Source organism: Lissotriton vulgaris, chromosome 9 (assembly GCF_964263255.1).
Source record: "Lissotriton vulgaris chromosome 9, aLisVul1.2, whole genome shotgun sequence".
In the NCBI taxonomy this organism is placed as follows: Eukaryota; Metazoa; Chordata; class Amphibia; order Caudata; family Salamandridae; genus Lissotriton; species Lissotriton vulgaris.
The window spans coordinates 185,786,704-185,812,928 of NC_141697.1; the positions used below are offsets into that span (position 1 = coordinate 185,786,704).

Sequence of the window (26,225 nt, forward strand, 5' to 3'; positions counted from 1 at the left end):
TCTGAAACCAGAACATTCCACTCACACAAAATTAGACAATCAGCATATATTTGATTTAGAAAAAAAGATAATTACTTTTGATTGAAACATTTCCTGTCTGTTAACACAAGAAGAATCTCGGCATCATTAGCTTCTGCCCACATTACTAAACCTTAATTCCCAGTACTGTGCTACAGCGTCACTGTCACCACCTTCCTCCTAGCTCTGGCTCCAAACAAGTGCTGCTGTACTCCGCTATGACAGCAGGAAGCCTTCTCTTCGATTTTCCGAGTCCGTAGATATGCAGTTTAGAAAGCCGGGCCCACACAGCTACTGTGCTATTGTCTCCACGGAGCCGTATTTAAAAAATAAAAAAACAAACGCCCACCACTAGAGAAGGGGCGGGCTTAAAAAAGCAAAAGACAAGAGAGAAACACCCCCGAATCTGGAAAAGACTGATCTTGAATGGAGTGACGCCCATCTCCTCCAATGGCTGGCCTCTGTTTAGGAAGCCAGCCAATGGAGGAGAGGGGCGGGTTCAAGCCCCATACCTAAAAAGCCTAAAAACATTACTTCTCGCCAGCGAGACTGCGCAAGTGCAGCCGAGACCTAAAAAGCAACTAATGTAACAAGATTTGGCCGCGCGACGCTTGTAGTAATGTAATGTAGGTCTCGCTGAGCTCTCAGCGAGACCTAAAAAACGAACTCTCGATAACTGATTTCTATGCATACCAGGTATTGGTCATGAGGTGATTGGCACTCTGTTTCTGCATCCAAGCTTAACTTTGGCCCACTTATATACTATGTCATTCCGATAATCGTATCTATTGCTCTTACTGTCATACTTTCCATTGTTCAATTTCTTTTGTGAACTTCGAAATCATAGTACTGAAATAATCTTTCATATACTGCATTTTTTGATTTTCCAAAATAAGCTCATTTGCATGACCGAGTGTCATCTTTTACGATTTTTCCAAGTTTGTAGTAAATATTCATGGCGTTTCAAATTGCATTCCTGTTAAGTTTGTGGTGGATGACTGTTTTGTACCTTTCAACAGATCCATAATATGTTTGTTTATCCTTCTCATTTTAGGAGCCCAATGTATTGTCATGGTTGCTTAGGACGTCTTCCATTTTGCTAAATAACAATTTATACAGATTATCAAATTAGAATGTATTTATAACAGTTAGGCTTACGCATCTACAAAAATTCTATGGCCATGCAAACAAGTAAAATTATATGTTTCAAATCCATAGCCAGTCATGCAGAGTTATATTTGCCTGCTTGTGCTCAGATTATCATAAATCACTCTAATCACGGGCCTGATAAGTGGCAATGGAGACATTTTCCCCATTGTTTCCAAGACTGCAATTAAAGCTTTTGCAAAAGCATAATTGTATAAGCAATAAAGACTTTTTGGGCCTCACTCACGTTGAAGTGCATTTGTGTAGCCTAGTGAGGCCTGACACACAAATGACAGCCAGATCATTAAGTGAAAAGAGGATATCATTTTTTGTGGTTCTTGGTGTTACTTGGAGCTCTGTAAATTTCAGCAAAACTGATAAAAACATTTTCTACTAAAGTTTTCATTGAGGAGACATTTTCATGTTTTCTGATTGTCAGGTACAGTCTCTTTACATTCTCTACTCTCTTGACTCAACGGTGATCATACTGTTGTGCACAAGGCTCTGCCCCTAATTAGGAAGGGTGGAATTTCACCTGGAGCTATAACTTTAAGTGGAATTCCACCACTCGCACTTCTGAGTGACTCCAGGCTAGGGACTATCAGGTCAGCAAGTTCTGGAGCCGATAATTCTAGGATTGAGATACCGGACACTGCTACAAGCTGCAGAGGCAGAGACTGTGGGGAGCAGCACATCCTAACCACTACCAGATGCCTGCAGCAGCATGGGCGTAAACAGTTGATGCTCCCCACGGACAGGCTCATGCTGCCATAACCTCCTGTCCAGGTGCCACTTTCTGGCTGCTCAGAGCAGAAATAAAACATCATTGGTCTTCTACCAAGAATCAGGAAAACTAAACAGAAATGGACCAGTTATCTCAGGGTCCTTGTTGTTATTCCTCATTTTAAGAAGAGAAATCATCATAACAGTGGGGAATACGGACCTCCAGTATACCTTCACAAAAAACTGGCATACTCATAATCAGGACCTCTGTGTATTAGTGCCTCAAACAGTTCTGGCTTCAGATTCAGCAGTCGCACACTATCCAAGATCATGAACAGCCTAACTTCTCACAGTGACATATAACACTTCATCCTACCACAGGGCTTAGCAAAGATGCATAATCAATGAGAAGGTTAGCTAGTGGGGAACTGGTGTATCCTACTCACATTTTCTCTTTCAGGCAGACACAGTAAGAAAGTCTGTACCATCCTGCACTGTGCAAAACAAACAAGTTACTTACCTTCGGTAACGATATATCTGTAAGAAACATTCGTTATAGATTCCTTGCCTTAGAATTACCCCCAGGCGTCAGACTGGATCCGGAAAGGTTTTTCGTCAGCAGTACCTCTGCTCGTCGGAAGGTGGTGTCGGTCGTCTCCGTGTAGTCGTGGTGGTCGCCGGGATGACATCACGGCAGCTACCTAGACGCCGCCCTCGCGCGCGGACATCAGTTCTGTACACAAATTTACATGCCAGAAACACAGAGCCATGTAAGACACCGACCACTGTTGCACAAATCTAGGGCCCTGAAAGGATGTCCTTATCCTAGAAAACAGTTCGCAGAACGGGGAAAATGGGTGGGGCAGTAAGGAATCTATAACTAACTAATGTTTCTTACAGATATATCGTTTCCAAAGGTAAGTAACTTGTTCATCTGAAAGAAACATGTTAGTTATAGATTTCTTACCTTAGAATAGATACCCCAGCAATACCAACCCTGGTGGTGGGTCTGGGAACCAAGATCACACCAGAAAGTCCTGGAGAACTGAACGGCCAAAGAAGCCATCTCTCCGGACTTGGCTGTCCAGGAAGTAGTGTTTTTAGTGAAAGTGTGCAGCAATGCCCATGAGGCAGCCTGACGGATGTCATTTAGAGGAACTCCTCTTCCCAAGGCAGTAGTAGCTGCCGTCCCCGTGGTGGAATTGGTGTGCAGCCCCACTGGATGCTCCATTTTAGCCAGAGAGTAACATGCCTTAATATACACAACACAACTCATTGTGAAATGGTGTGTTTGTGTACGGAGCAAAACCAAAGGGGATGATGGACGGAGTGTTGAACATTGCAAGCACTCACCCCCAGTCAACTGATCTGGGTTTAATCCATCATCTTTCTTTAGCTCACTCCGCCACCCCAGTTCAGTCATGGCCATATGCAAATCAGTCTGACCCTGTGCCTCATGGTAACAGTCCAGCCCGAACTGCCAAGCCATGTCTTCCCTGGACCGGAAACAAGCATCCTGGGACTGATTTCTGGCTAACCTTTCTTTGCGCCCACGTAGCCAACAAAAAATTGATAATTCACCCGGAACTGTTATGTGCGATCCAGATAGAAGCAGAGTGCACATTTTGGGTCCAGACAGTGGAGTCTCTCTTCCTCCTTCAAGGATGCGGAGGCAGAAAAAAGTGGGCAAAGTAATAGTCTGCCCGATGTGGAAGGCAGTGACCATCTTAAAAAGGAAGGATGGACTGGTCCTGAGAACCACCTTGTCCGGATGAACAGACAGGAAAGGAGGTTTGGAAAAAAGGGCCTGGAGCTCACTCACCCTTCTAGCAGGAGTGAGGGCTACCAGGAAAGCAGTCTAAAGAGTCAAAAGACAGTTATGAAGTGTCTCAAAGGGAGCGCCCATTAAATAGGTGAGAACAAGATTCAAGTGACGCAAGAGGGTGCAGTTCCTAAGGGAGGGAAGGGGATGGGAAAGACAAATCTTTTGTCATGTTGCCCTCACACACCCCAAGAGGTGGCATCCTTTATCATCGGACATTGCTCCTCGTCGGGTCGGCGCTGCAATGCTCGACGGGCTCACCGTTTCCGGAGCTCTTTGTCGGAGATCTTTTTTTAGGAAGCCGTAGGGTGCGTGCGAGTGTGGGGGCAGTAAGGTAGTGTGCACAAAGGTGGTGGTTATTAAAATAGGTAAGGGACAGTCCTGTATAATAATTTTAATGTTCACAGTAGTCCCTTCCTAATTAAAAGTATGAATATGGATGTCCTATTGGGAGGAAATGTTCCCGGTGGACAATCACTAGTGTGAGGTCGACATGTTTCGTGCCATGGTGTTCCTAGAGGAATCGGTTGGCACTTCTTCAGGACCCAAGGTGTGTGTGATGCACTACTAAAGACAGGTTCCGTATTATTGGAAGGTAGCCTGTCCGGGGGCCCTAGTAGTCCTGTACTGGGCACTGTGGTGACCCAAGTAACAGGAGCTACAGCCTGACGGGGTTGCGATGGAGAACGGTGTTGCTCCACTCAGAAGGGTGGCGGCAACTTGCTGTGAGCCTACCCTCGCTCCATGGGCCTGAAAGGTCGGACTAGGAGGGTTTGGATGCTGCTGCTGAGGGGGTGTTGGTGCACTGGCCTACCCGCTGGCCCCCGGAACCACAACGGTTGTTCCCACGTCCCCAGACGTGCAAAGGTTTGGTAACGTGCTGCTGCCTGTGGCTCTGGGCAGGAAATAGCGGGGCACCCCTTCCGTAGCCATGAAAGGGGAGAAAAGCAGACTGCGCAGGTCAGGTGGAGCGGCCCAAGGACTTGGCCGTATCCCGTGAGTCCTTGAAACGCTCTAGAGCGTTCTCTGCTTTGTCACCAAAAAGACGACGGCCATCAAAGGGCATGTCCATCAAGGTGTTCTGGACATCCCCTGAAAAACCAGTCAACCTCATCCAGGCATAGAGGCGAAGCACTACTGACGTTAAAATGGTCCTGCCCAGAGAGTCGGCAGTGTCCAGCCCACAACATATTGTAAACTTCACTGCATCTCTTCCGGCAGCAACAGCCTGGGAGAGCACTGCCCGGGCCTCCTCCGGACACTGAGGCAGCACTTGCACCACTGTATCCCATAGCGAGTGAGAATACCAGCTGAAGAGACATGCAGTGTTTATGGATCGCACTCCAAAGCTGGCGGAAGAGAACATTTTCTTACCAAGGTGGTCCAGCTTCTTGGATTCCCTTTCCGGTGGAGCGGTAGGGAAGGCGCTCACGGAAGTTGAGGCTTGGACTACCAAGCTCTCCGGGGTGGGATGTTGGGAGAGGAAAGTGGGGTCGCCTGGAGCCTGGCGGTGGCGTAAAGCAATCATCGTGTCCATGGGAGCCCCCGTGTTGGGACTGGACCACGCGCACAAAAGGAAGTCGATGAGGGCCTTATTAAACGGCAGAAGGAGCTCCAAAGAGCCCACAGCTGGTTGAAGCACCTCAGTCAGGAGGTTAGTCCTGACTGCCACCGTAAAAAGCTCACGGTTGAGAGCCTCAGCCGCCCCTCGTAACACCATGTATGACACTCCCTCCTTTGTAGCTAGGGTAGGAGGAGACAACATGCCAAGGTCAGGGGAGGTGTCCAAACCAATGGCATCCCCCAGTTCCTCTCACCAGTCCTGTTCACTTGTGCTTAAAAAGGGACACCAGGAGTGAACAGGGGCACAAAAACCCCACCCGGCATCGGACAACGCCGGTCCATCTCCATGTCCACGTCGGCATGGAGGCCAGGGTCGACGCCGGCTGGGGGCCAACCAACATCGAGCGCGGTAGTGGTGCCGTTGGAGGTGTAACAAGGTCAACCGGCGTCGATCCGAATCCAGGGCTGGATCCAAGGGGGGCCTGTGGTGTCGGGGGCAGAGCCACCGGCAGCGAAGACCTAGACCCCCAACCGATTCTACAGGGCCCGAAGGTGCACCAGCGGGGTAGGTCTGCCCAAAGAACACTGCCTCATAGAACATACGAAGCTGGACGGGAGGCGCTCCAGGTCACCGATAGGGAGTTGACTCTTCGGGCTCCGCTCGCAGAGCCGCAGGAGGGGCACCACCGCATGCCTCGTCGGATCGGCAGACCGACGAGGAGTAGTCGAAGAGCGACGATGCTCTTCGACTTCTTCTAAAGCTTCGACTTGCCTGACCCCGAGTGCCAAGACTTCGAACCGGAATGGTGGTGGCTCCGGGACCGGTCCCTCGACCTCCCTTGAACAGCATGGAGCCGGTGCTCCAGCAGCTTTCGGGACCGCTCCCGCACAGCCTTCGGCGCCATTGACGGCAGTCGGTGCACGACTAGGGGTCGTAGAGGCACTCTAGGCAAAAAAGACAAGCAGTGCGGATATGTCACTGACATCATGCGATGACAGGAACCGCAGGCCTTGAAAACGGGCATCCCTTGGGCACCTTCGGAGTCGAAGACTCGAAAAAAGAAGTCGAGAAAAAGTTAGTCAAAAAATAACCGAGGTACCGCTCTTCCTGGATTTGCGCTGGCTGGCGTGGAAAAAGAAAGAACTGACGCCAGCACGCCCGAGTGGCGTCTAAGTAGCTGCCGCGACGCCATCCTGGTGACCACGACGCCGATGACGGAAGTGGAGCTGACCAACGCCACTTTCCGACATTCAGAGGTACAGCAGACAAAAAATCTTTCCGGATCCAGTCTGATGCCTGGGGGTAATTCTAAGGTAAGGAATCTATAACTAATGTGTTTCTTTCATATAGTCCATTCTCTCCATTTTTAGTTCTATTTCTCCCCGCACAAAACACAGAGTGAGATAAAAATGCATACTATATCTAACTGCCCATGTCAACATGTTTATTTCTACTGACCTAATTGAGGTTTTGTGGGTAGGTGTATTACAGCTTACACAAATATACATTATTAAAACAGTAAATGTTACTTTATTCCTCAACTAAATTACTAGGCATTCAATCAATACACCAGGTGAAGTTCATTGGATATTTTGGCTACCATTTAAAGTTTCCACAAGGTCTAGTATTGCAAACCAGATGTGTAATAGATGGGTCTGAAATACAGACAATATTATGAAGATGTAGGACACATCACACATACATAAATGAGTAGGGCTGCAACTAAAATTATCATTATTTATTTCGTTTTTATAGATCAAAGAAATTGAACTTACTGAGTATTCTGGCAAAGCCGAAGTCACACAACTTAATAACAGAGTGCTTTGTGATCAAGATGTTTTCTGGTTTAACATCGCGATGTATGCACTGCAGAAAAAACACACAACAGATGAGGACCCAGCAAAAGGGTGCATGCATATCATGAGACATATTATTGAATAATGTTAAGTACATTACCCTTTAGTTCTACTGGGTTGTTCTTGTCCCTTGAAAATTAACTAGGCAATGTTTATTTTCTGGATATTTCTCACACCTACCAACTCTATACTCCATTAATAGGAGATATTAATCTGGGAGATGCTGGTGGAACCTCAAAGACCTAGTCCAACTCCAGCCAGGTGTCATTTTTGCTGTTATCTATGCTGCATTTATGCTTCACTTGGAGAAGCAGGGTCTAGGCTGACGTCTTTGTGGTGTGCTCCCTGAATATTTAGTCCAAGATATCACGGACACTAATAATGTGGACAAAATATTGACAGGTAAGTGTGCAGATTGTCTTGACCTAACTCCGCATTGATGTACCTTGATGATATATATAAATTCAATGTACACATATGTAGAGTTAAGAGTAGTAAATCTATTCTTCCCTTTGTGCACTTACCTTTTGATAGTGCGCCCCTTAATATTTTGCCCATGATATTACTGTGCCACGTTATTCCTGTACTCAGTAATGAGGAGTATAATACACCTGCATGGGCTTCTAGAGAACTTATTTCTAGCACAATCTGCAGAAGTATCTCTAGACTAAGCTGGGGACATGGGGGACTTTGTGCTTGTGTGGCACTGCTGAGTTTGCACCGCGTCACATGGTAAGTAAGCCGACACAATGCTTTATGTCATGCAAGCGATTGCACAAAACATTACTTAATATCCCTGTGGGCCACTCAGCCATAGCGAAATTCAGAAGGAGGCGAAAGCATCTGGCAGAAAGGTGGCAGTGTTCTGTGCCAATGTGGAGTTTATCATTCCCTCAGCATACGCGACAGTGTTGCACCTATGTCCGTATTTAATTTATCACTATGTCAACCTGCTAAGTGTATATCTAAGATATAGATGTGAACTTACCCAGCTATCAAGATACCCGGAGAAACCAGAAATGGCACTAAGGGGCAACTAAGAAGGGGACCTTAGGGCAGTATTAATGGTAATGTATGGGTAATGGTAACTGCCCTAGGGTTCCTTGCTTTAAGGGGACATGTATTGCACGTCTCACCAATATGGGTGGCAGGGTATGCTAGAGCAAAAAGGAGGTCAGCGGACTACACTGCTCCTCCTTCTGGACTAAAAGTGTCCCCTCTGGAGAATCATCGTACATGCAAGGAAACAATGGGATCATGTGCCAAACCTAAGCCCCACTCTAAGCAGGAGCAGGGAAAGGAACAATTCCTTTTTTTTTTATATAACCCTCACCCACTCTAGTAGTGGCATGCTTCGTCATCAGGTTCACCCTGGCACCTAAAGCCCAGCGTGGGCCCAACCTTATTCCAGGGAGCTCTTATGAAGACAATTAAATAGGCAGCATAACTTTAAAGATAAACATTCCTCATTCATTACTAAGGTTTCTCTTTATTAGTGGGGTGGATTGGAGCAATTAAAAACTATATTAGGGATTGGAAGGACATAATGGTCCTATGACCCTAAAACACCAACACGTTTTAGCCCTATACTATTGGCCTGACAGTCCTGGCTTTTGTCAGGGTGGAATCATATGTATATCACCCCCACAAATGTTGATGTGCATCCTTATATATATGATGCAGACATACACAGAGATTTTAACAGTATGAAAAAAGCACAGAAGGAGAGGTGATTGGTGTGTTGAATTTGAGCAATCACATGCTGAAATTTATCATTATGCCATATATACTTTCCCTTCCAGGAACTACCCAGAATGGTAAGTATTAGCACTGCCTGTGCATGCTCTCAATAAAATTGCATGCCCCACAAAAAAAAGACACATTGAATATGGTACGGTCGAGCCCTCCAAGGCCTTTAGAAGCCAGGGAGAACCAGATGATGAAGCATGGCACTACTGGCGTTTGTGAGGGTTATATTAAAAATAAAAAAATAAAATTTCCTTTCCACACTCTTATTAAAGTGGTGCTTAGGTTTGGCACGTGATTCCATTGTTTCTTTGCACATATGATGATCCTGCAGAGGGGATACTTTTAGGTCAGGAGGAGTCACGTTGGGAGGATGTATCCCTCCACCCTTGGTTGAAAGGATCTCTTGACACTTTTGGTACCGTGGGATTCTCCTGGTTCTCTGAAACTATGTTTTGAGTACACTGCTCCTCCACCACATTCTCACAAACACTCAGACAATTAAAGGACACACAATCCTCGGTGGGACAGTAGCATTTGTTGTTGCCTGTCCCTATTCCAACCCTCGGCATTGCTTATTCTCCATGCAGCTCCCAGAAGACCCCTTCCTCAGCCTGCTTGTCTAGCAAGATGCTAGTACTAAGGCCTCACCTAGGTTCAGCAGCAGAGCATTGCGCCAAGCACCTCTCAGTCTCCTATGCTCTCAGGAAACCTGCCGTGGGTAGCGGCATGGCAACCCCCAACAAACTCTGCCAGAGGACATCTAGCAGTGATTAACTGGGTAAAAAAAAAACCTGCAAACCATCAGCAGAAACTGCAATTTTGAAGGTAATTGAATGGGCGTTGGAGACGGGAGATATTTTGTGTGCTTATGAATGTGTGGTTGTACAAGTGTAAGATTCAGGGCCAGATTTAATATAGTATTGAGTTGCCCTTGAGTCATGCAAGGTAATGCAAGAGCAAAGCAACACTAAACTCAGATTTACCAAGCAACACAAGGCCACGTGCGTTCCTGGTAAATCTGGACAGGGCTCGAAAAATCCACTCGACGCTCGCATTTGCAAACTAAATTTAACGAGGGCGAGCTGTTAGGTCCTACTCGCCCTTTCTGGCGAGTAGGAAAACAAACTAACTTTTGTCTTGTCTCTAAAAACGGAGTAAATGTGACAAGATAACAAGATTTAAAGTGATTTTTATTGCTCACAAAGTGAATGAGCAATAAAGACGCCTTTAAATCTTGTTATTTTGTCACATTTACTCTGCTTTCAGAGACGGAGGTCAAGGAGGTTGCAGTTAGGTCGGGGAGATTTTTCAAGGTACTAGACCTGCAGGACTAGTACCATTTATTTTTCGAGCCCTGCTGGAGTAATGCAAGGAAGCGCAAGTAGTTGCCTAGCATTACTCTCCACCAGGGAGGCGTTACATGGGTGGATATTTGGTGTTTCCACACATCCACCTATGGATTTTGATGCATTCCCATATTTACCATGAGTTGTAGACCTGGGACTGTGTCACAATGCTAAGCCTTCCCAGGGGAGGCGTAACACAGAGAAATATGATTATTTTTCCTCATTTTTAACTCTATCTACATATGCTGCATTCTGCAGCACACATAGAAAGAGGAAACAGCCTTAGAGAATTTATTTTGATCAGAAAAGTGTCTCTTAGTGCATATAAACAATCCTGCCTACAATGCATACAGCTTGCACCACAGAGCAAGAGTGTCTGTGATGGTGCAAGGCAGCACATTGTGCGCCATAGCAAAGAGAGGACAGGAAGGCACCATAAAATGTTAAATGTGGTGCATTCCGGTCGTCTCCCTTTCACACAGCACAGCATAGATAGGTTTCTTGCTGTGTTGCGTTGTGTGAAAGTTTGATCTATCTGGCCCTAAGTGTATATGTATTTTGTGTGTGTACAACAGGGCATATCTTTGCCCATGTGTGTGGAATTAGGTTTGTCCGTGGGGGCATCCCTGGATTAATAGCAACTCTGCCATGTTGTGGCTAGCCTAGGCATTATGGTGGCCACCCCTGGTATACTGGTGACCATGTACTATTATGGACATCTTTAGCATATCATGGCCAACATTTGCATTATGGTGCTCCATAGCATATACTGGACCTCTTTGTATTATCCCTCTCATTATCGTTGCCATTTCCGACATAGTCGTGGTTAACTCTGTGGCAACGGTGGAGATCCCTGATATAATTACGGCCCCAGAATATGATGGCCATCCTAGGCATATTATGGCCCTGCATTGTCAATATGGTGCTTCCTCTGGCATATTCTGTGTATGCTTGGCATTACAGTGGCCATCCTTGACATAACTATGGTTGTTTTAGGTACAATGGTGCTTATCCCTGGCATAAATGTGGGCCTAGTATACCTTGGCAAACCCTTCCTTGGCAAACCATGGCCCTGCTTTGCATTAGTTGCACTTATGGCCTACTGTGCCCATGCATGGCATTAGGAGGGCCATTCCTAACATGTTTATGGTTATTTCAGGCACAGTGGTGTTTATGTCAGGTATAATGGTTACCACTTTTGGCATAAGGGTGGCCTGGCACGTTGCCGGCACCCTTGGTATTGTGGTGGCCAGCCCAGGCAGAGGGATAGTTATCCCGACACTTGGCCAATACATGTTTATAGAATAGGTTTCAAAAATAATATGAATAGTTATCTTCTTGCTGGAAATATATCTCGCCACCAAGACTGTAGCATACCACAAATAATACTGAATTAGATAAGCACATTTCTGTTTCATCACCTCCACAATAAGCCATTGTAACGTTTCTCTGCTCTCTCATAGTTCAAATAACTGCAAGTAACAAAAGAAAGCTGGTCTGATAGGATGTTTGTGAGCCACAGAAAATGCAAAAACAGCATGATGCAATGAAAACCAATTCATAAAATTTTAACTGTATGTAAAGGAGTCTGTCTCAAACACCACATCTGAATGTGCAAACGTTGGTTTAGTATTGTGAAACAGAAAATCAGAATTCTAATCTGTTTATTTTAGTGATAAGAATGCTTTTGTGTTAGCCAAGGACGTTAACCACTCCTTATTATAAATCAGTTTGTGCGAGTGTTATTGGAGCATTGATGGTGTGCTGATTAGCCACACACAGGAGTCATGTGCCACGTGACTTACATTGTGATTATGACAGAAGTTTACTGCTTGCAGCGTCTGCCAGGTTATGCTTTTTACGAGATGCTCTGGAACTCTATAAAAAAGCACAGTTTTGTAATGTGTTAGTAAAACGAAACAAACACCGAGATCAGACATGAAATAAAGACAGTAGCTTTATGACAATCAAAACACTAGTATGGCGTAGATCACTAGCCTCCAAAACTCTGTGGCGCTTGGGTCTGACGATGCATCACCTTTAATGATACAAGGTGAAAATCTGTAGTAATGATTTGTCAGAAGATAATACTGTGCCCCCCTGCAAAGTAAGCACAACACAGACCTCCAGTAAGTAGTGAGAATGCCATTCGCTTGGCTTTAGTACAGTTATAGGCCGCTTACAAGCGCCAGTAAGACAAAACAAGGGTACAACGTGAGTGAGCACCAGTCCAGGTGGCACTAACACAAAGAAAAGGTAAAGGCCAGTATAGCTGCCTTGTTTTCAGATTCCTTATATGTGCGGCTGCCCGCGGCCCACGCATGGGGCCACTCAAACGGGCGGCCCTATAGTGCCATCTGGGCACCAACCCACCCCCCTCTCTAATGCGGGGACTCTGGGAGGAGTCCCCCCACCTCCTTGCCTGTGGCACGCTAGGTACGTCACTTCTGGCGTGCCGAGGATTGGGGGAAGGTATAAAGGTCTTCCCCCGCCATCCTGGTGTCCTCTGTTGCGCTGGACACGCCGTCTGAGGGTCGTTTGCATTGTCTCCACGATGCCGGGCCACGGGGGAAGCACAGTCGCAGACTAGTCTTCCCCCGGGGTCTTTCACGCATGGGATAGGACAGGCAGGGGAGGAGTTAGGTGGGGGGTATTAAGGCACAGGGGAGGAAGGGAACTTCCTCTTCCTGTTGCCTGGCACCATCGGGAGGGTGTAGAAAAGGAGCTTAGCATAGTTTTTCTGGAGCAGTATATCAGTGGTAGTTAGCTAGTTTAGGGGCTTGTGGTAGTGGCCGTGGCGTCGTGGGCTGTCTGCCGGCAGTCGAGGTTTTCGCATCCGCCTGAAGCGCGATATTTGGCAGCATGTCGGGCATCTCGGCCGAGGAGGTTTGGGCGGCCCTATTGTTGCTGGCCCGCGCGGGCCGGGAGGACCTTCTCCAGCCAGGTGTGTTGGGGCAGGCATGGGTGGGGGCCACGAGGGCCCCACGCACGGCCTCGGCTGGGGTCGCGGCGGCGGTCCTGGCCTGCCAGGAGGACTCAAACAAAAGAAGATGGTCAGTGGAATAAGAGTAAACCACAAAAAGGAGCAAGAAGTTGAAACTGACCTGACTTAGGTTTGTTTAGAAAGCCCTCACTCACCGACCTGGTCGGTGACATGCTTCATCATCGGGCCCCACTAAAGAGGCCGAGTGCCTCTTTAGTATGCTGCGACGCCAGAATTACTGAGGAGCAGGTTAATTGTGTAAAGACTTTCAGTGAGGATAAAGATAAAAGTGTCTCAAGTGTATAAAAAAAACCCTTCATTTATAGATCACTAGGACACAGTTAAAAATTAGTTTATGTGTCAGGAATTAAGTCCAAGATTGATTTTATGGTTAATTCCATTCACTAATAAGATCAGTCAACATGTTTCTGCCTCTGAAACGGTGTTAGTTTACCAGGCATTCATCAGGACTTTTAATTGTGCTAAACCCTGGCGGTATGAGCACTATAAGGCTCACCCTTACCTAGGGCCGTGAAAGTGAAAAAAGGTAAAAATGTGAAAGTGCAAAGGGAGAGCAAATGCCCAGTCCCTGTTACTCCTGGTTTAGGAGGCTTACCAAAAACAGGTTACTGCACCTGGAAAAGGAAAAAGACACAGACATACATAAAGGACAAAATAAAACGTTAAGTCGCTGGTCTCGTTCACAAACATATAAATGTGGTGCTCCAAAAGTGTGGTAGGACAGTGGATGGCAACTATACATTATGGTTATCACCAGCCTCTGTACCCCCTGGAAACGGCTTTGAGGCCCGATGGTGCTGGGGCCCTCTCAGGCTGGAGCGACCTGAAGGGTGGGCGGGGACGCAGGCCTGAAGCAGTAGGGCGGTCCGCGGCTGCTGTCCCTCCACCGAGGGCTCGGGCGCCGTCGGCGCGTGTGTCGAATGTGTCACGTGTGACGGTTGGTGTGCAGAAAGGTGTGAAGAGAGCGGTGAGGGATGTGTCGAGTGTGCCTGTGGAAGTGGAGCCTGTGCTGGAATTAGACTATGACGATGAGAGTGAGGAGCTTGAGGAGGGGGAGGTGCGGGATGACTCGGCCGGCCCGCGGGGCGTGGTGGACAACAGCGACATTGGTGTTTTGCAGGCCCCGACGACGACGGCGGGCAAGGACAAGGCGGTGGCGGTGAAGACTTCGACCCCCAGAGGACGGCCCCGGGAGCGGCTTCCCACGGTCACAGGTGAGGGGTCTTGGTGGGTGGCCTGGGAAGACGGCACAAAAGGGGGAAGGAAGAGGACTTGTAGGTCGGTGGGTGTAGGGGACGGGTCAATCAGGGAGCCGGAGAAGCCAGCGCGGCAAGGAGGAAAAGAGGGTAAAGCTGCCAAAGAAACTCCCCTACATGGGTTTGACGATGCCCTTGGGGTCGCATTTGTCAGAGAAGGTCAGGACGCGGATTTGGAAACATGAGTTTGTAGATGTGTTTAAACTGCTACATAGGGAGGTCCAGGCCAAGGAGGGCTCGAAGGAGGAGGAATGGGAGCTGACCAGGCGGCCCAGGGTGCCCGTGACAATAGAGAACTGGACTTCGGCGTTTTTGATATATGCCAGTATTTATTGCGAGAGCTATTTGGATAGGGCGATTGCGTTGTTTAAGTACATGGACATCATTCGCAAGGCGCAAATGCAGTTCGGGGGTTTCGCCTGGTTGAGTTATGATGAGGAATTCAGGGCGCGGGTTAGTGCGGACCCGGAGAAGAATTGGGGGGAGGTGGACCAGGAACTCTGGTTGCAGTGGATGGCGTCCACACATTCGACTGCGTCCACACACACTGCCAGTGGTTTGCCGGTGGCGTATCGGTCTTTTCCGCCGCGTCCCGCCCACAGCGGGGCGGGGGGAGGTGCGGTGCCCAATACCCTTACGTCCGGTCAGCCCACCAAGCCGGGGGGATATTCGACTGGGGCCTGTTGGAGCTATAACAGGGGGAACTGCTCGAGATACCCCTGCAAGTTTAAGCACGAGTGCTCCAAGTGCGGCGGGAAATATGCAGTCACTCAATACCTCACGCTCGTCACCCCCTCGGAGCAGTGGCGGAACGCCAAGGGACGGGGCCACCCTGGGCAGAAGGGCGCCTACACCGGTTAGGGTGGAGGCGATGGCCCCGTGGCTCTCGTGTTACCCGGACCAGAAGGCAGCGTCGCGGCTTTTCTGGGGTTTCAAGGAGGGCTTCAGGGTAGGTTATCAGGGTCCCAGGGTGCGGAGGTGGGCCGACAATTTGCGGTATGCGAAGGAATTGCCGGGCGTGATGTCTGCTAAGTTGCTGAAGGAGGTTGAGGAAGGAAGGTTAGCCGGCCAGTTTACTGATTGGCCATTGGAGGATCTGATCATTTCTCCCCTGGGGGTGGTGCCTAAAAAAGAGGAGGGGGAGTTTCGGATGATTCATCGCCTCTCGTGGCCGGAGGGCCAGTCAGTTAACAACTTTATTGCAGAGGAGGACTCCAGGGTGCTTTATGCGTCCGTGGATGATGCGTTCCTTTTGGTGAGAGTTTGTGGGCTGGGGGCCGAATTGGCGAAATGTGACATCAAGTCGGCCTTCCGTCTGCAGCCCATCCATCCGGTGGATTTTTCGCTCCTGGGGATGCAGTTTGGGGGGCCATCTACGTGGACAATGTTTTGCCCATGGGGTGCGCCATCTCATGTGCCCGGTTTGAGCTCTTTAGTACTTTTCTGCAGTGGGCGGTGGTGAGGCTTGGTGGGTGCCGTGAGGTCACACACTATTTCCTCTTCCTGGGAAAGGCGGGCTCGGGCGACTGCGGCAGGGCCCTGTCGCGGTTTCAGGAGATGGCTTTCCACTTCGGTGTTCCTTTGGCTCCCGAAAAGACAGCTGGCCCCAGCTGTTGTTTGACGTTCCTGGGAATCGAGTTGGACTCTGTGCAGTGGCGGGCGCGCCTTCCAGGTGCCAAGGTGACTGAAATACTGTTGTGTCTGCGGTGGGCGATCGAGGAGAAGCGGATTGCTTTGAGAGCGGTGCAGAAGCTGTTGGGTTTCGTGAACTTTGCGTGTAGGGTGGTCAGAGCAGGACGGACGTTCTGTAGGCGGCTCGGTATGGCCATGTCAGGGGCGGTGCTTCCACACCACCGAGTCAGGATTTCCATGGGGGTGCGGGCAGACCTGAGGACCTGGATATCATTCTTGACTGACTTCAACGGTGTTTCTCTGGACTTTGACGAGGACAGGGCGGTTTGGCAATGTCACATTTTTTCTGATGCAGCTGGGTGAGCGGGGTTTGGCATTTTCTGGGATGTTAGGTGGTGTGCGGAGAGTTGGCCTGAGCACTAGTTGAAACAAGGGAGGAGCATTGCTTTTCTGGAATTCTTTCCTCTTCTGGTGCGCTGGAGGTTTGGGGGAGTGAGTTGCAGAATAGATCCGTGCTTTTCCACGACGACAACATGACGGTGGTGGAGCTGGTGAACCGCCAGAGGGCCAGGGACCTGAGAGTGTTGCGTTTGTTGCGGGGATTCATGCTGGCTTGCCTGCGTCTGAATGTGGTGTTTAGGGCTAAGCATGTCACTGGGGCGAATAATGACATTGCGGATGCTTTGTCTCGTTCGCAGTGGCAGCGGTTCCGGCATCTGGCACCGGGAGCGGATATTTGCAAGACCGAGCTGCCGGACGGCATCTGGGCCTTGGGGGAGTGAGGATGATTGGCCCGGTGGAGAGTTCAGTTGCTGGTACCACGAGGAAGACATTTCGGCTGGCATGGTCAGAGTTTGGTGCATTCATGGGGTGGAGTCAGGAGTCAAGTCTGTGTGACCGGTCAGAGGTAGAACAGGGCGTTAAGCGTTTTGTGCTGGGCTGTATAGATAAGGGACTGACTGCGGCTACGATATCTGGGAAACCGGCAGCGATCTCCTTTTATTGTACTTTGTTTCTGGGGTTTGATCCTACAAAAGATGTGATTGTGAGCAGGATGCTCAGAGGTTGGGGTAGGGAGCGTAGGATGGGGGAGGGTAGTCTGCGGGAGGCGGTTACGTTTGAGCTGTTGGTTCGGCTGGTTGGGGTGTTGCCGGAGTGTTGCTATGATCTTTTTGAAGTGCGGATTTTTCGGTTGTATAAGGTGTGGATGTTTTTTGGTGCGTTGCGGGTTTCTGAATTGTTGGGCACAAGGACGTGGGCTGGTAGGGTGTTTGAGGAGATTCGTGTGGATGGGGGGCGCTTGGGGATTTGGTTGGGATACTCCAAGACGGATCAGCTGGGTAGGGGTAAGTGGGTGTGGTTGAATGAGGCAGATGGCGGGGATGTGTGCCCGGTGGCCGAATGGCGGGGGTTCCTGGGGGATGCACGTGTGACGCAAGGTGAGATTTTCAGTCATGCATTGGGGGCACGAGTGACGGCGGGCCAGTTGTTAGCGGTGTTGCGCATGGCATTGCAAAGGCTCGGTTTGGAGGCATCTGGTTTTGGGACCCACTCCTTTCGTATTGGGGCTGCGACAGCTGAGGCCCACTTGGGGTGGTCCTGGGATAGGATTAGACGGATTAGGAGATGGAAGTCGCGCTGTTGCGAGAGGTATGTGAGGAAGTGAGTCGGTCCTGAGGGGAGTCGGTTGGCTGGAACGTGGGTTGTGGTTTTGTGCTTCGTAGGTTGCGTGGGCGGACCAGGGTCCAAGACGGTAACCTGGATTGTGGGGCACTCCTTTGTACATTGGGCATCTAAGTACGCGGAACAGCAGGTGTACGGCCGTAACCTGGGACTGAAAGGACATTTACATGAGGTACACTGGTGGGGTAAAGGAGGCATGCAATGGGGGGCACTACTGCCCTGGCTCGCTAAAATGGTCCCGCAAAAAGGATGCCCGGACCTGTTGATCATTCATCTGGGAGAAAACGATTTGGTGCAGTTGTAAGGTTTGGCGCTTTTACAGCTGATGCAGAGGGATCTGGAGTAATTGAAGTCAAGGCTTGCAGGGACTTGCATTGCCTGGACGGAGCTGGTACCCAGGAAAGTGTGGAGGGGGCAATGAAGTACGGGGCAATTGAGAAAGCACAGAGAAAACTCAACAGGGCGATGAGACTTTTTTGCGGGGACAAGGACATTAAAGTGATATCGCACGGAGGAATTCGACTGAAGGAACCTTTCGTTTTCAGGGACGACTGAGTGCACCTGTCTCATTTGGGGAATGCGTATTATATGAAGGAGATGAGAGATGTGGTGAGCAAGTTGTGGAATGAGGCGATCTGGTGTTGCAAGGAGTGAGTGCGGATGGGTGCAGGGTGCGCGGGGACAGCGGACCCGTGGGGGGGGGGGGCAGGGAACCGCCCTACAGGGGGTTCCCTGGTTGGCGGTACTTTGAAGGGAGAGGGGGGTCAAGAGCGGGCACACACATCCCTTGGGGGGTGGGGAGTTCGAATGGCAGCTAGAGGCATGACTGGAAGGACACAAGGATCGGGCAGGATGACAGGTGATTGGTGGATATGGATGAGGTACGGTATGTGGCATGGAGTGGTTGTGATGAGGTGGAACGGGTGATGCGTGTGAGAAGTGAAGTGTTGAGTTGGGGTTTAAAGTTATTTATTTGTTGATGTTTATTGTTATGTAAGATTACGCAGCCTGGTCTAATAAATGGCCTTTTACGCTTAAACACTGCGTGGTCTGTTTATTGCGAGATTTGTTGGCGAAGCCTTAGGGATCGCGATCACGGGGTCAGTCAGTTACAAGATTTGAGATGAGTGTGCGCACCCCCCTTTTCCCGCCCCACATCCACTAGCCGCGTTTAGGCACCTTAATAGCTGCCGGCTCCCTGGGAATCGAGGATCGGGCCAGGTGTGGATGGGGCGGCCTGCGCACGGAGCATCGCAGCCCTGGTTCTTCCATGCCTCAGTTGGAGGTGGCTGGCCACGTGGCAATCCCCCCCCGCATCAAGTGGGTTGCGAACCGTTGCCAGCTATGAAGGGTTATTACCGGGTGGGCGCTCATGGGATGTGATAACTTTAGGGGGTTTATTGAGGGGTAATGATGCGAGCCTGATCATGTGGTGTCTCACAGTTCGGCGCCTTTCTTTGCCGATTCTTAGATACTAAAAGTTTCATCATCATGTGAGCCTTTAAGCCTTTGTTGAGTCCATGGCCAAAAAGGGGCTCGTTGGGGCTCAAATGTCTCGTTGGGTCGGTCACTCGTCGCCGGCGTTTGTCGCTTGTCTGGAGAACTCTGTATAGAGAGGGGAGTCGGCCCCTCCATCCAACAACCCCCGCCTTTAATCCTGGTGTTCTCGTCCCGACACCGTGGATGAATCGCTGGGTTGCGGGTCCCACAGCTGGGCCGTTTGTGCTGGGGGTTTGTGCCTCTCAAGGAGAACCGAGTGGTTGAAGCTGCTCACTTAACGGACAGCCTCAGCCCCCTCTCCCGACCCTCTAAGACGCAGCCGCAAATGGGGTCAGCGGCAGTGAAGGAACGCATGGTAAAGGGCGTTTATTAGCCGATTATTAAGCGGTTATCGTTGTGGACATTGTCGTTAGCGCTTTGAACATGGCAATGTTATGCTTTTCCCCATGCTGACTTGTAAGTGCGGGACATGTGTTGCTCAAATGTTAATATGACACAGGTTTGGTGTTTGAGCGACACCGCAGAAGGCGGTTTCGTTGGTAATATTAAATAGTCTCATTGTGTTTCAGGAGCAAGTCGACCAGAAGTTGGACCGTCAGGCCAGCAAGGGGACAGGGTTCAGGTAAAATTAGTGGCGGGACGAGTTTCATTAGAGTGCCCGCCGCACCGGGGGTCTGGCCAAAGGGACGTGCAAGTTCATCGCAGGATGCAATCTGGGCAAACTTTATGGAGATGGCAAAGGCCAAAGGAGTCGATTGGGCTAAAGGAATGCACAACTCCCAAGAACAAGAAGATTATGGGGTGGTGGCGGACTTACCAGTTGGCCCTCAGGCAGGACCAGAGGAAGTAGGAACAGGCAGGCCAAAACGGGCTTGCCGGCCCACCAATATGGACTTTCCTCCAGACCCAAAGGTCAGGGTAGTGGCCAACCTGCAAGAAGCAGTGCCAGCGCTGGCTGCACCAGTGGGTGCACCAAACATTTCCACTGTTGGCGACAGGAGCATGGAGAAGATGGGTAAGATGATGGGCTCTATGTTAAGTTTGATGACCAGCTTTCAATCACGTCTAGACAATCCCATCTCAACCCTCCCGCCGCTCCCCCTGTCGTGGGCAGAGTTGGGGCACCTTCCATTACACAGATCTGGGGGAATCAAGCCAGCAGCGTGAGCAGTCACAGAGCTCCAGAGGCAGCCGCCAACGCAGGGAATCCATGGTCTCAGCAGATGGCGGGGTGGGGGCAATGGCAGTGCCCCCGCTGGCCACGCCCCAGGATGTTAGAATTCACACACCTCCGGCTACACTAGCCAAAGCAGCTGCGGCGCCCGTGCCACTCATCACTGTGGCACCATTGGTGTCCGGATGTTGCTCCTTGGCATGGGAGGTGCTTTTAGTAGTCAAGGGGGGGATCTGGAAGCATGAGTTCAACGACATATTTACCTTATTGATGCAGGGGGTAGATGGGTTGGACACAAGAAAGATAGGGGGTAAGGAAGATGATAAGAAGGTGCAATTCCAAGCAAGGCCTGAGAAAACAAGTGTAACCTGTGGGCAAGCTTTCACCATCTTAGCAGCGGCGATCATGGAAAAATACCCAGAGCAGGGGCCGGGTTGTTCCAGTACGCCCGCACCATAACCAATGAGGCGGAAACGAACGGTGGGATGGGTTGGTACAACTAAGACAGTGAATTCTGGAAAAAGATGGCATTGTGTCCCGAACTGGGTGGGACCAAATAGAGATTTTGCTCTGGGTCCAGCAGATGGGGAAAGGCACGTATGAAATTAAGGATACGACAAGTATAAACACGAAGGGGGGAGACAAACCCAAGGGTCAGAAGCAGGAAAGGCCAGTTCAAGCAGCCCTTTCGAGGAGGTCAGGGAGGTGGTCAGAAGCAAGGGGGTAAAAGATTCAACAACAGCACCTCTATGTTGTACAATGCGGGGTCCTGCTCCTGGGGCACAGCTTGCAAGTTCGCCCACAGCTGCAGTAAGTGTAGGTCCACCCATCCGGCCGCCTCTTGTACTACCAAGCGAGAGGGTCCCCCAACACCTGCTGGACGGCAAGATAAGTAGTCCAGTTTTGAAGTCCAGCCCTCCCCGGGTCCCATCCTCTCAGGTACCTCCATCATCACTCTGTGCAGAAACCCTTTGCTCACCATCCCAGGTGGTGTCCTCTAAGGTACCCAAGGTAAAGGGCCCTTCCCCCAACATCATTTCCAACCTCCTCCCCCTGATCCGAGACTACCCGAACCCCAAGGACAGGCTGCTCCTAGCAGAGGGTTTCATGGAAGGTTTCAGAATACCATATTTGGGTTCTTTAGTTTGCAGGGATGCACAGAATCTTAAGTGTGCCAGAGAGCTACCTGAAGTAGTAATTGAGAAAGTTCAGAAGGAAGCTGCCCTGGGCAGGGTTTCGGGCCCCATTAATCAGCCCCTCCTTAAGAATTTTGTAATCTCCCAGCTGAGTGTGGTCCCTAAGAAAGAGCCAGGGGCCTTCCGGTTGATCCATCACTTGTCCTACCCTGAAGGCAACTCAGTTAACCACTGGTTAGAGGAGGGGACGTGTTTGGTTTCCTACTGCTCCCTAGATATAGCAGTGGATATGGTGAGGAGAGTGGGCAGGGGGGCATGGCTGGCAAAGGCAGACATTGAGTCGGCATTACTCCAGCTGCCGGTCCACCCGGAAAGCTAGCATCTTCTTGGTTTTAAGTGGCAGGGTAAATTCTTCTTTGACAGATGCATGCCCATGGGGTGCGCCATATCTTGTGCCTACTTCGAGGCCTTTAGCTCTTTCCTTCAGTGGGTGCTCATTGGGACATTCAACATTGAGGGAGTGACCCACTGCCTGGACGACTTTCTATTCATTGGGGGCGCAGGTACACCGGATTGTAGCAGGGGCCTGCAGTGTTTTCAAGAACTGGCGAGGCACCTAGGGGTCCCATCAGCACCTGGCAAGACTGAGGGTCCGGTGCAGGTTCTCACTTTTTTAGGCACTGAGCTGGACACGATTAAGGGTGGATCCAGGCTTCCTGCGGATAAGGTGCAGGCTCTGCGTCAGGACATTCAGGTATTGCTAGAGAAGGCCAAGGCCACCCTTGGTGACATGGAATGCCTCTTGGGAATGCTGAATTTTGCAGCTAGAGTGATCCCGGCGGGTAAGGTGTTTGCCCGAAGACTAGCTAGGGCAACAGCGAAAGTCAGCAAGAAACATCACCTGGTCCGGCTGAGGAAAGGTTTGAAGAAGGACTTGGCAATGTGGCACGATTCATTTTAATGGACCGGTGATCTGGAGAGCACCCTGGGCGGAGAGTCCAGAGCTCTGTCTCTTCACGGACACATCAGGCAGAGGGGTCTTTGGGGCAATAATGGGTACCGAATGGTGTGCCCAGGAGTGGCCCAACGTCAGGCGCAAGAGTAACATCATGTCAAACATCACTGTCCTAGAATTGTTCCCCATTGTGATTGCACTACATTTGTTGCCCGAAGCGCTATCTGCCAGAAAGGTCCTATTCTGGTCTGATAACATGGTAGTGGTGCAGGCCATCAATAGGCAGACAGCCACGTACCCATTGGTGCTGTGCTTGCTAAGGGAGTTAGTCAGGGCATGCCTGTGTTGCAATGTTGAGTTTAGGCCGAGGCATATTGAGGCAGCTGACACTCTCTCTCATTTTCAGTGGCTCCGTTTCCAGGAGGTCTGGCCGTGAGCAAGAGCGTAGATGACTCCCTTCCCGGCTCACTTCTGGCGGATCCTGCAGTGGAACAACGATTGAGAACGCTGGGAGAAGTCTCTCTGGCACCAGGAAGAGTTATAAGGCACACCGTATCACATTCTTGGAAGTTTCATAGACTCCGCGCCATTCCTCGCTACCCCTGGAATGGAGGCATTCGTACGATGGGCAAAGGGGAGGAGCCATTCTTGGGTATGCGGCCACTTGGCAGCAGTAAGCCATGACGCCAAATTAAGGGGAGAGCACGATCCTACCAAGTCCTTTCTTATCAGGGCGGTCCTCAAGGGTTGGGCCAGGGATGAGGTCAGGGTTCCAGACAACAGAGCCCCCATTGACTTTCCCACACTCCAGGGCATGTTGGATGTGGTTGAGCAGGTCACCTATTCACAGTTTGAGGCCAGACTCTTCTTGACGGCATTCTGTCTGGCGTTCTTTGGGGTTTTTCGAATCAGTGAGCTGGTGGCCAGGTCCAAGACAGATAGGTCAGGCGACACCTTAAGCAGACAGGAAGTCATCCTGGAGGGTACCCGGTCCATTCATTTTAGGAAGTCCAAAACTGATCAGACAGGGCGAGGGGCTGATGTGGTACTAAGGCCTCTAGGGGATCAAAGATACTGCCCAGTCGCCAAGGTAAAAGAGTATATAGTGCTACGCCCAGACATACCTGGCTACTTCCTGATTCACGCTGACCAGGGGCCCTTTACCAAATTTCTGATAGAACGCATAATGAGGGCTTGCCTAGCACGGTCAGGTCTGACCCATCCTGACAAAAAATACTCTAGTCACTCCTTCAGGATTGGGGCGGCCAAGCTGCGTTCAAGGCAAGCATGGAGCCAGAGGGTATAAAAAAGGTGGGACATTGGGAGTCTCACTGCTACAAGTGTTACATCCACTCTTGAAGGCAATTTTGTATATCGTAATTATAGTGCAGTGACTTTGAGTATACTAATGACAAATTATGCGTGAATACAATGAACATTAAAAAGCAGAGTGTAAAAATTGTGTCCTGTACTTTACCAGAATTCCAAGTATGGGTGATCGGGCACTCATTTGTCGCCAGGGTGGCGCAGTGGGCTGTGCGCTGGAATTGGACGCGGGGATTTTCACGAACACAGTTTGTTTGGATGGGTTGCCCCGGAATGAGATGGAGCAGCCTCATGAACAGATTGGAACAGAGACTGATCCAAGGGAGGTTCCACCCAATTTCTTAGTGATACACCTAGGGGGCAACAACTTCATTGCCATGGGGAGGAGGTCACTCTTACAAGCCATGAAAGCTGACTTGGGGGAGATCAGTAAATACATGGGGCAATGTGAGCTCTGGTGGTCTGAGATAATTCCCTGCAGAGTGTGGTACGAGGCAAAGTCAGAGGAGGCCGTTGAACATTCCCGGAAGAGGGTTAATAGTTCAATGCGTAAGTTCACAGATCAGAGAGGTCTGGGTTTCATCAGACATGAGATGATTCAAGCTAAGGAGAAAGGATACTTTGATAAAGATGGGGTTCATTTATCACCAGCAGGGATGGATCTCTTCTTTCTAGATTTGCAGGAGGCCCTAGAGATGAGAGGTTGTAGGTATGAGTATAGTTATTTTGGTGGGGGGCTCTAGCAGCGACGGAGGGCGCCTCCAGAGCTGTGGCGGAGTTACAGGGCAATCTAGAAGCAAATGGGTACAGAAGAGTACCTCTGCAGGGCACAATTGGGGTGCCAGGGCCAAATCCCAGGAGCCTCATGGCAGGTTCCTAGAAAACCGAGTCTGCGTCCCGTTAGTCCTTAGGGCGGTTGTGGGCCTGAACAACCGGGGGCTTGCCTTGCTGCACTCCGCCCTGAAAGGGGCGCGAGTAATAGGGACCAATGTGTCACGTGATCTGGAAAGAGGATAGCCCCATTAGGTGTAGCATTGATTGGGTTCTGCCCAGTGCGGCTTGGCTCATCAGGCGGGCACAGCACAGTTTTGTTACAGCTGCCTGCCGTTGGATCGCCCATACGATAACCCACCATATTGCATACTTTTGTATGGAATAAACCTGCAGCAATATTTACCCTAACAAAAGTTGTGCTGTGTATTTATTTATTTATTTATTTAGCATGCATGCTATGTGGGTGGGGTGTGTTGCCAATGGTGGCACTATATGCCTGGCAGCAGGGGGCCACTCAAACGGGCGGTCCTCCAGTGCCATCTGGGCACAAACCGACCCTTCTCTCTAATGCTGGGACTCAGGAAGGAGTCGCCTCTCCTTGCCTGTGGCGTGCTAGGCGCTTCACTTCTGGTGCGCTGAGGATTGGGGAAGGTATATAGGTCTTCCCCGCCATCCTGGTGTCCTCTGTTGTGCCGGACACGCTGTCTCCCACCCTACCGCTTACCTGGCGTGGGGGTGGCAGGCAAAATACATGGAATGTTGTAATGTTTTCTTTTTGTTGCAGGCGGAGTTACATGGCGATCTGGAAGCAAATGAGTACAGAAGGGTACCTCTGCAGGGCACAATAGGGGTGCCAGAGCCAAATCCCAGGAGCCTCATGGCAGGTTCCTCGAAAACCGAGTCGGCGTCCCGTTAGTCCTTCGGGACGTTGTGGCCCTGAGCAATCAGGGGCTTGCCTTGCTACGCTCAGCCCTGAAAAGGGTGCGAGTAATAAGGAACTAATGTGTCACGTGATCCAGAAAGAGGATCACCCCATAAGGTGTAGCACTGATTGGGTTCTCCCCAGTGCTGCTTGGCTCATCAGGTGGGCAGGCAGCACAGTTTGGTTACAGCTGCCTGCCCTTGGATCGCCCGTAAGATAACCCACCATATTGCATACGTTTGTATGGAATAAACCTGCAGCAATATTTACCCAAACAAAAGTTGTGTTGTGTATTTATTTATTTAGGATGCATGCTATGTGTTTGTGTGGGTGGGGTGTGTTGCCAATGGTGGGACTATGTCCTTTACATGGCTTCAGTGTAGTTATGAGTGAAATTCAACAAGTAAATGTGTGATACCTGGAGTGACACTTTCTTGTGAGTAAAACCAAGCAGTGAACCACCCGCCATCCACAATACACGATGTCTGCCTGGGGCTGGGGCTGCGGAGGTTGGGTGAGGATGGCTGTGAGGACTTGGAAAGCATCCTCCCTGGTGCGAGTGAGCCCAACCTCCTCTACAGCAGAGCAGCACTATAGGATCCCACGTGGACCAGGCGATGCACCACTCTTGTGGTGGCT

The 26,225-nt window shown here is 50.1% G+C and overlaps 1 protein-coding gene across 1 annotated transcript in view; it reads right to left on the minus strand.

Annotated features, from left to right (window-relative positions):
* Window positions 1-26,225, minus strand: part of CDKL1 (cyclin dependent kinase like 1) — a 362,886-nt gene that overhangs the window by 47,540 nt on the left and 289,121 nt on the right. Inside the window, exons 4-5 of the mRNA XM_086937298.1 lie at window positions 12,030-12,102; window positions 7,049-7,139 (exon numbers count right to left, since the gene is read on the minus strand). Coding sequence (XP_086793424.1) covers window positions 7,049-7,139; window positions 12,030-12,102 — 164 coding nt within the window. The remainder of the gene's footprint in view (window positions 1-7,048; window positions 7,140-12,029; window positions 12,103-26,225) is intronic.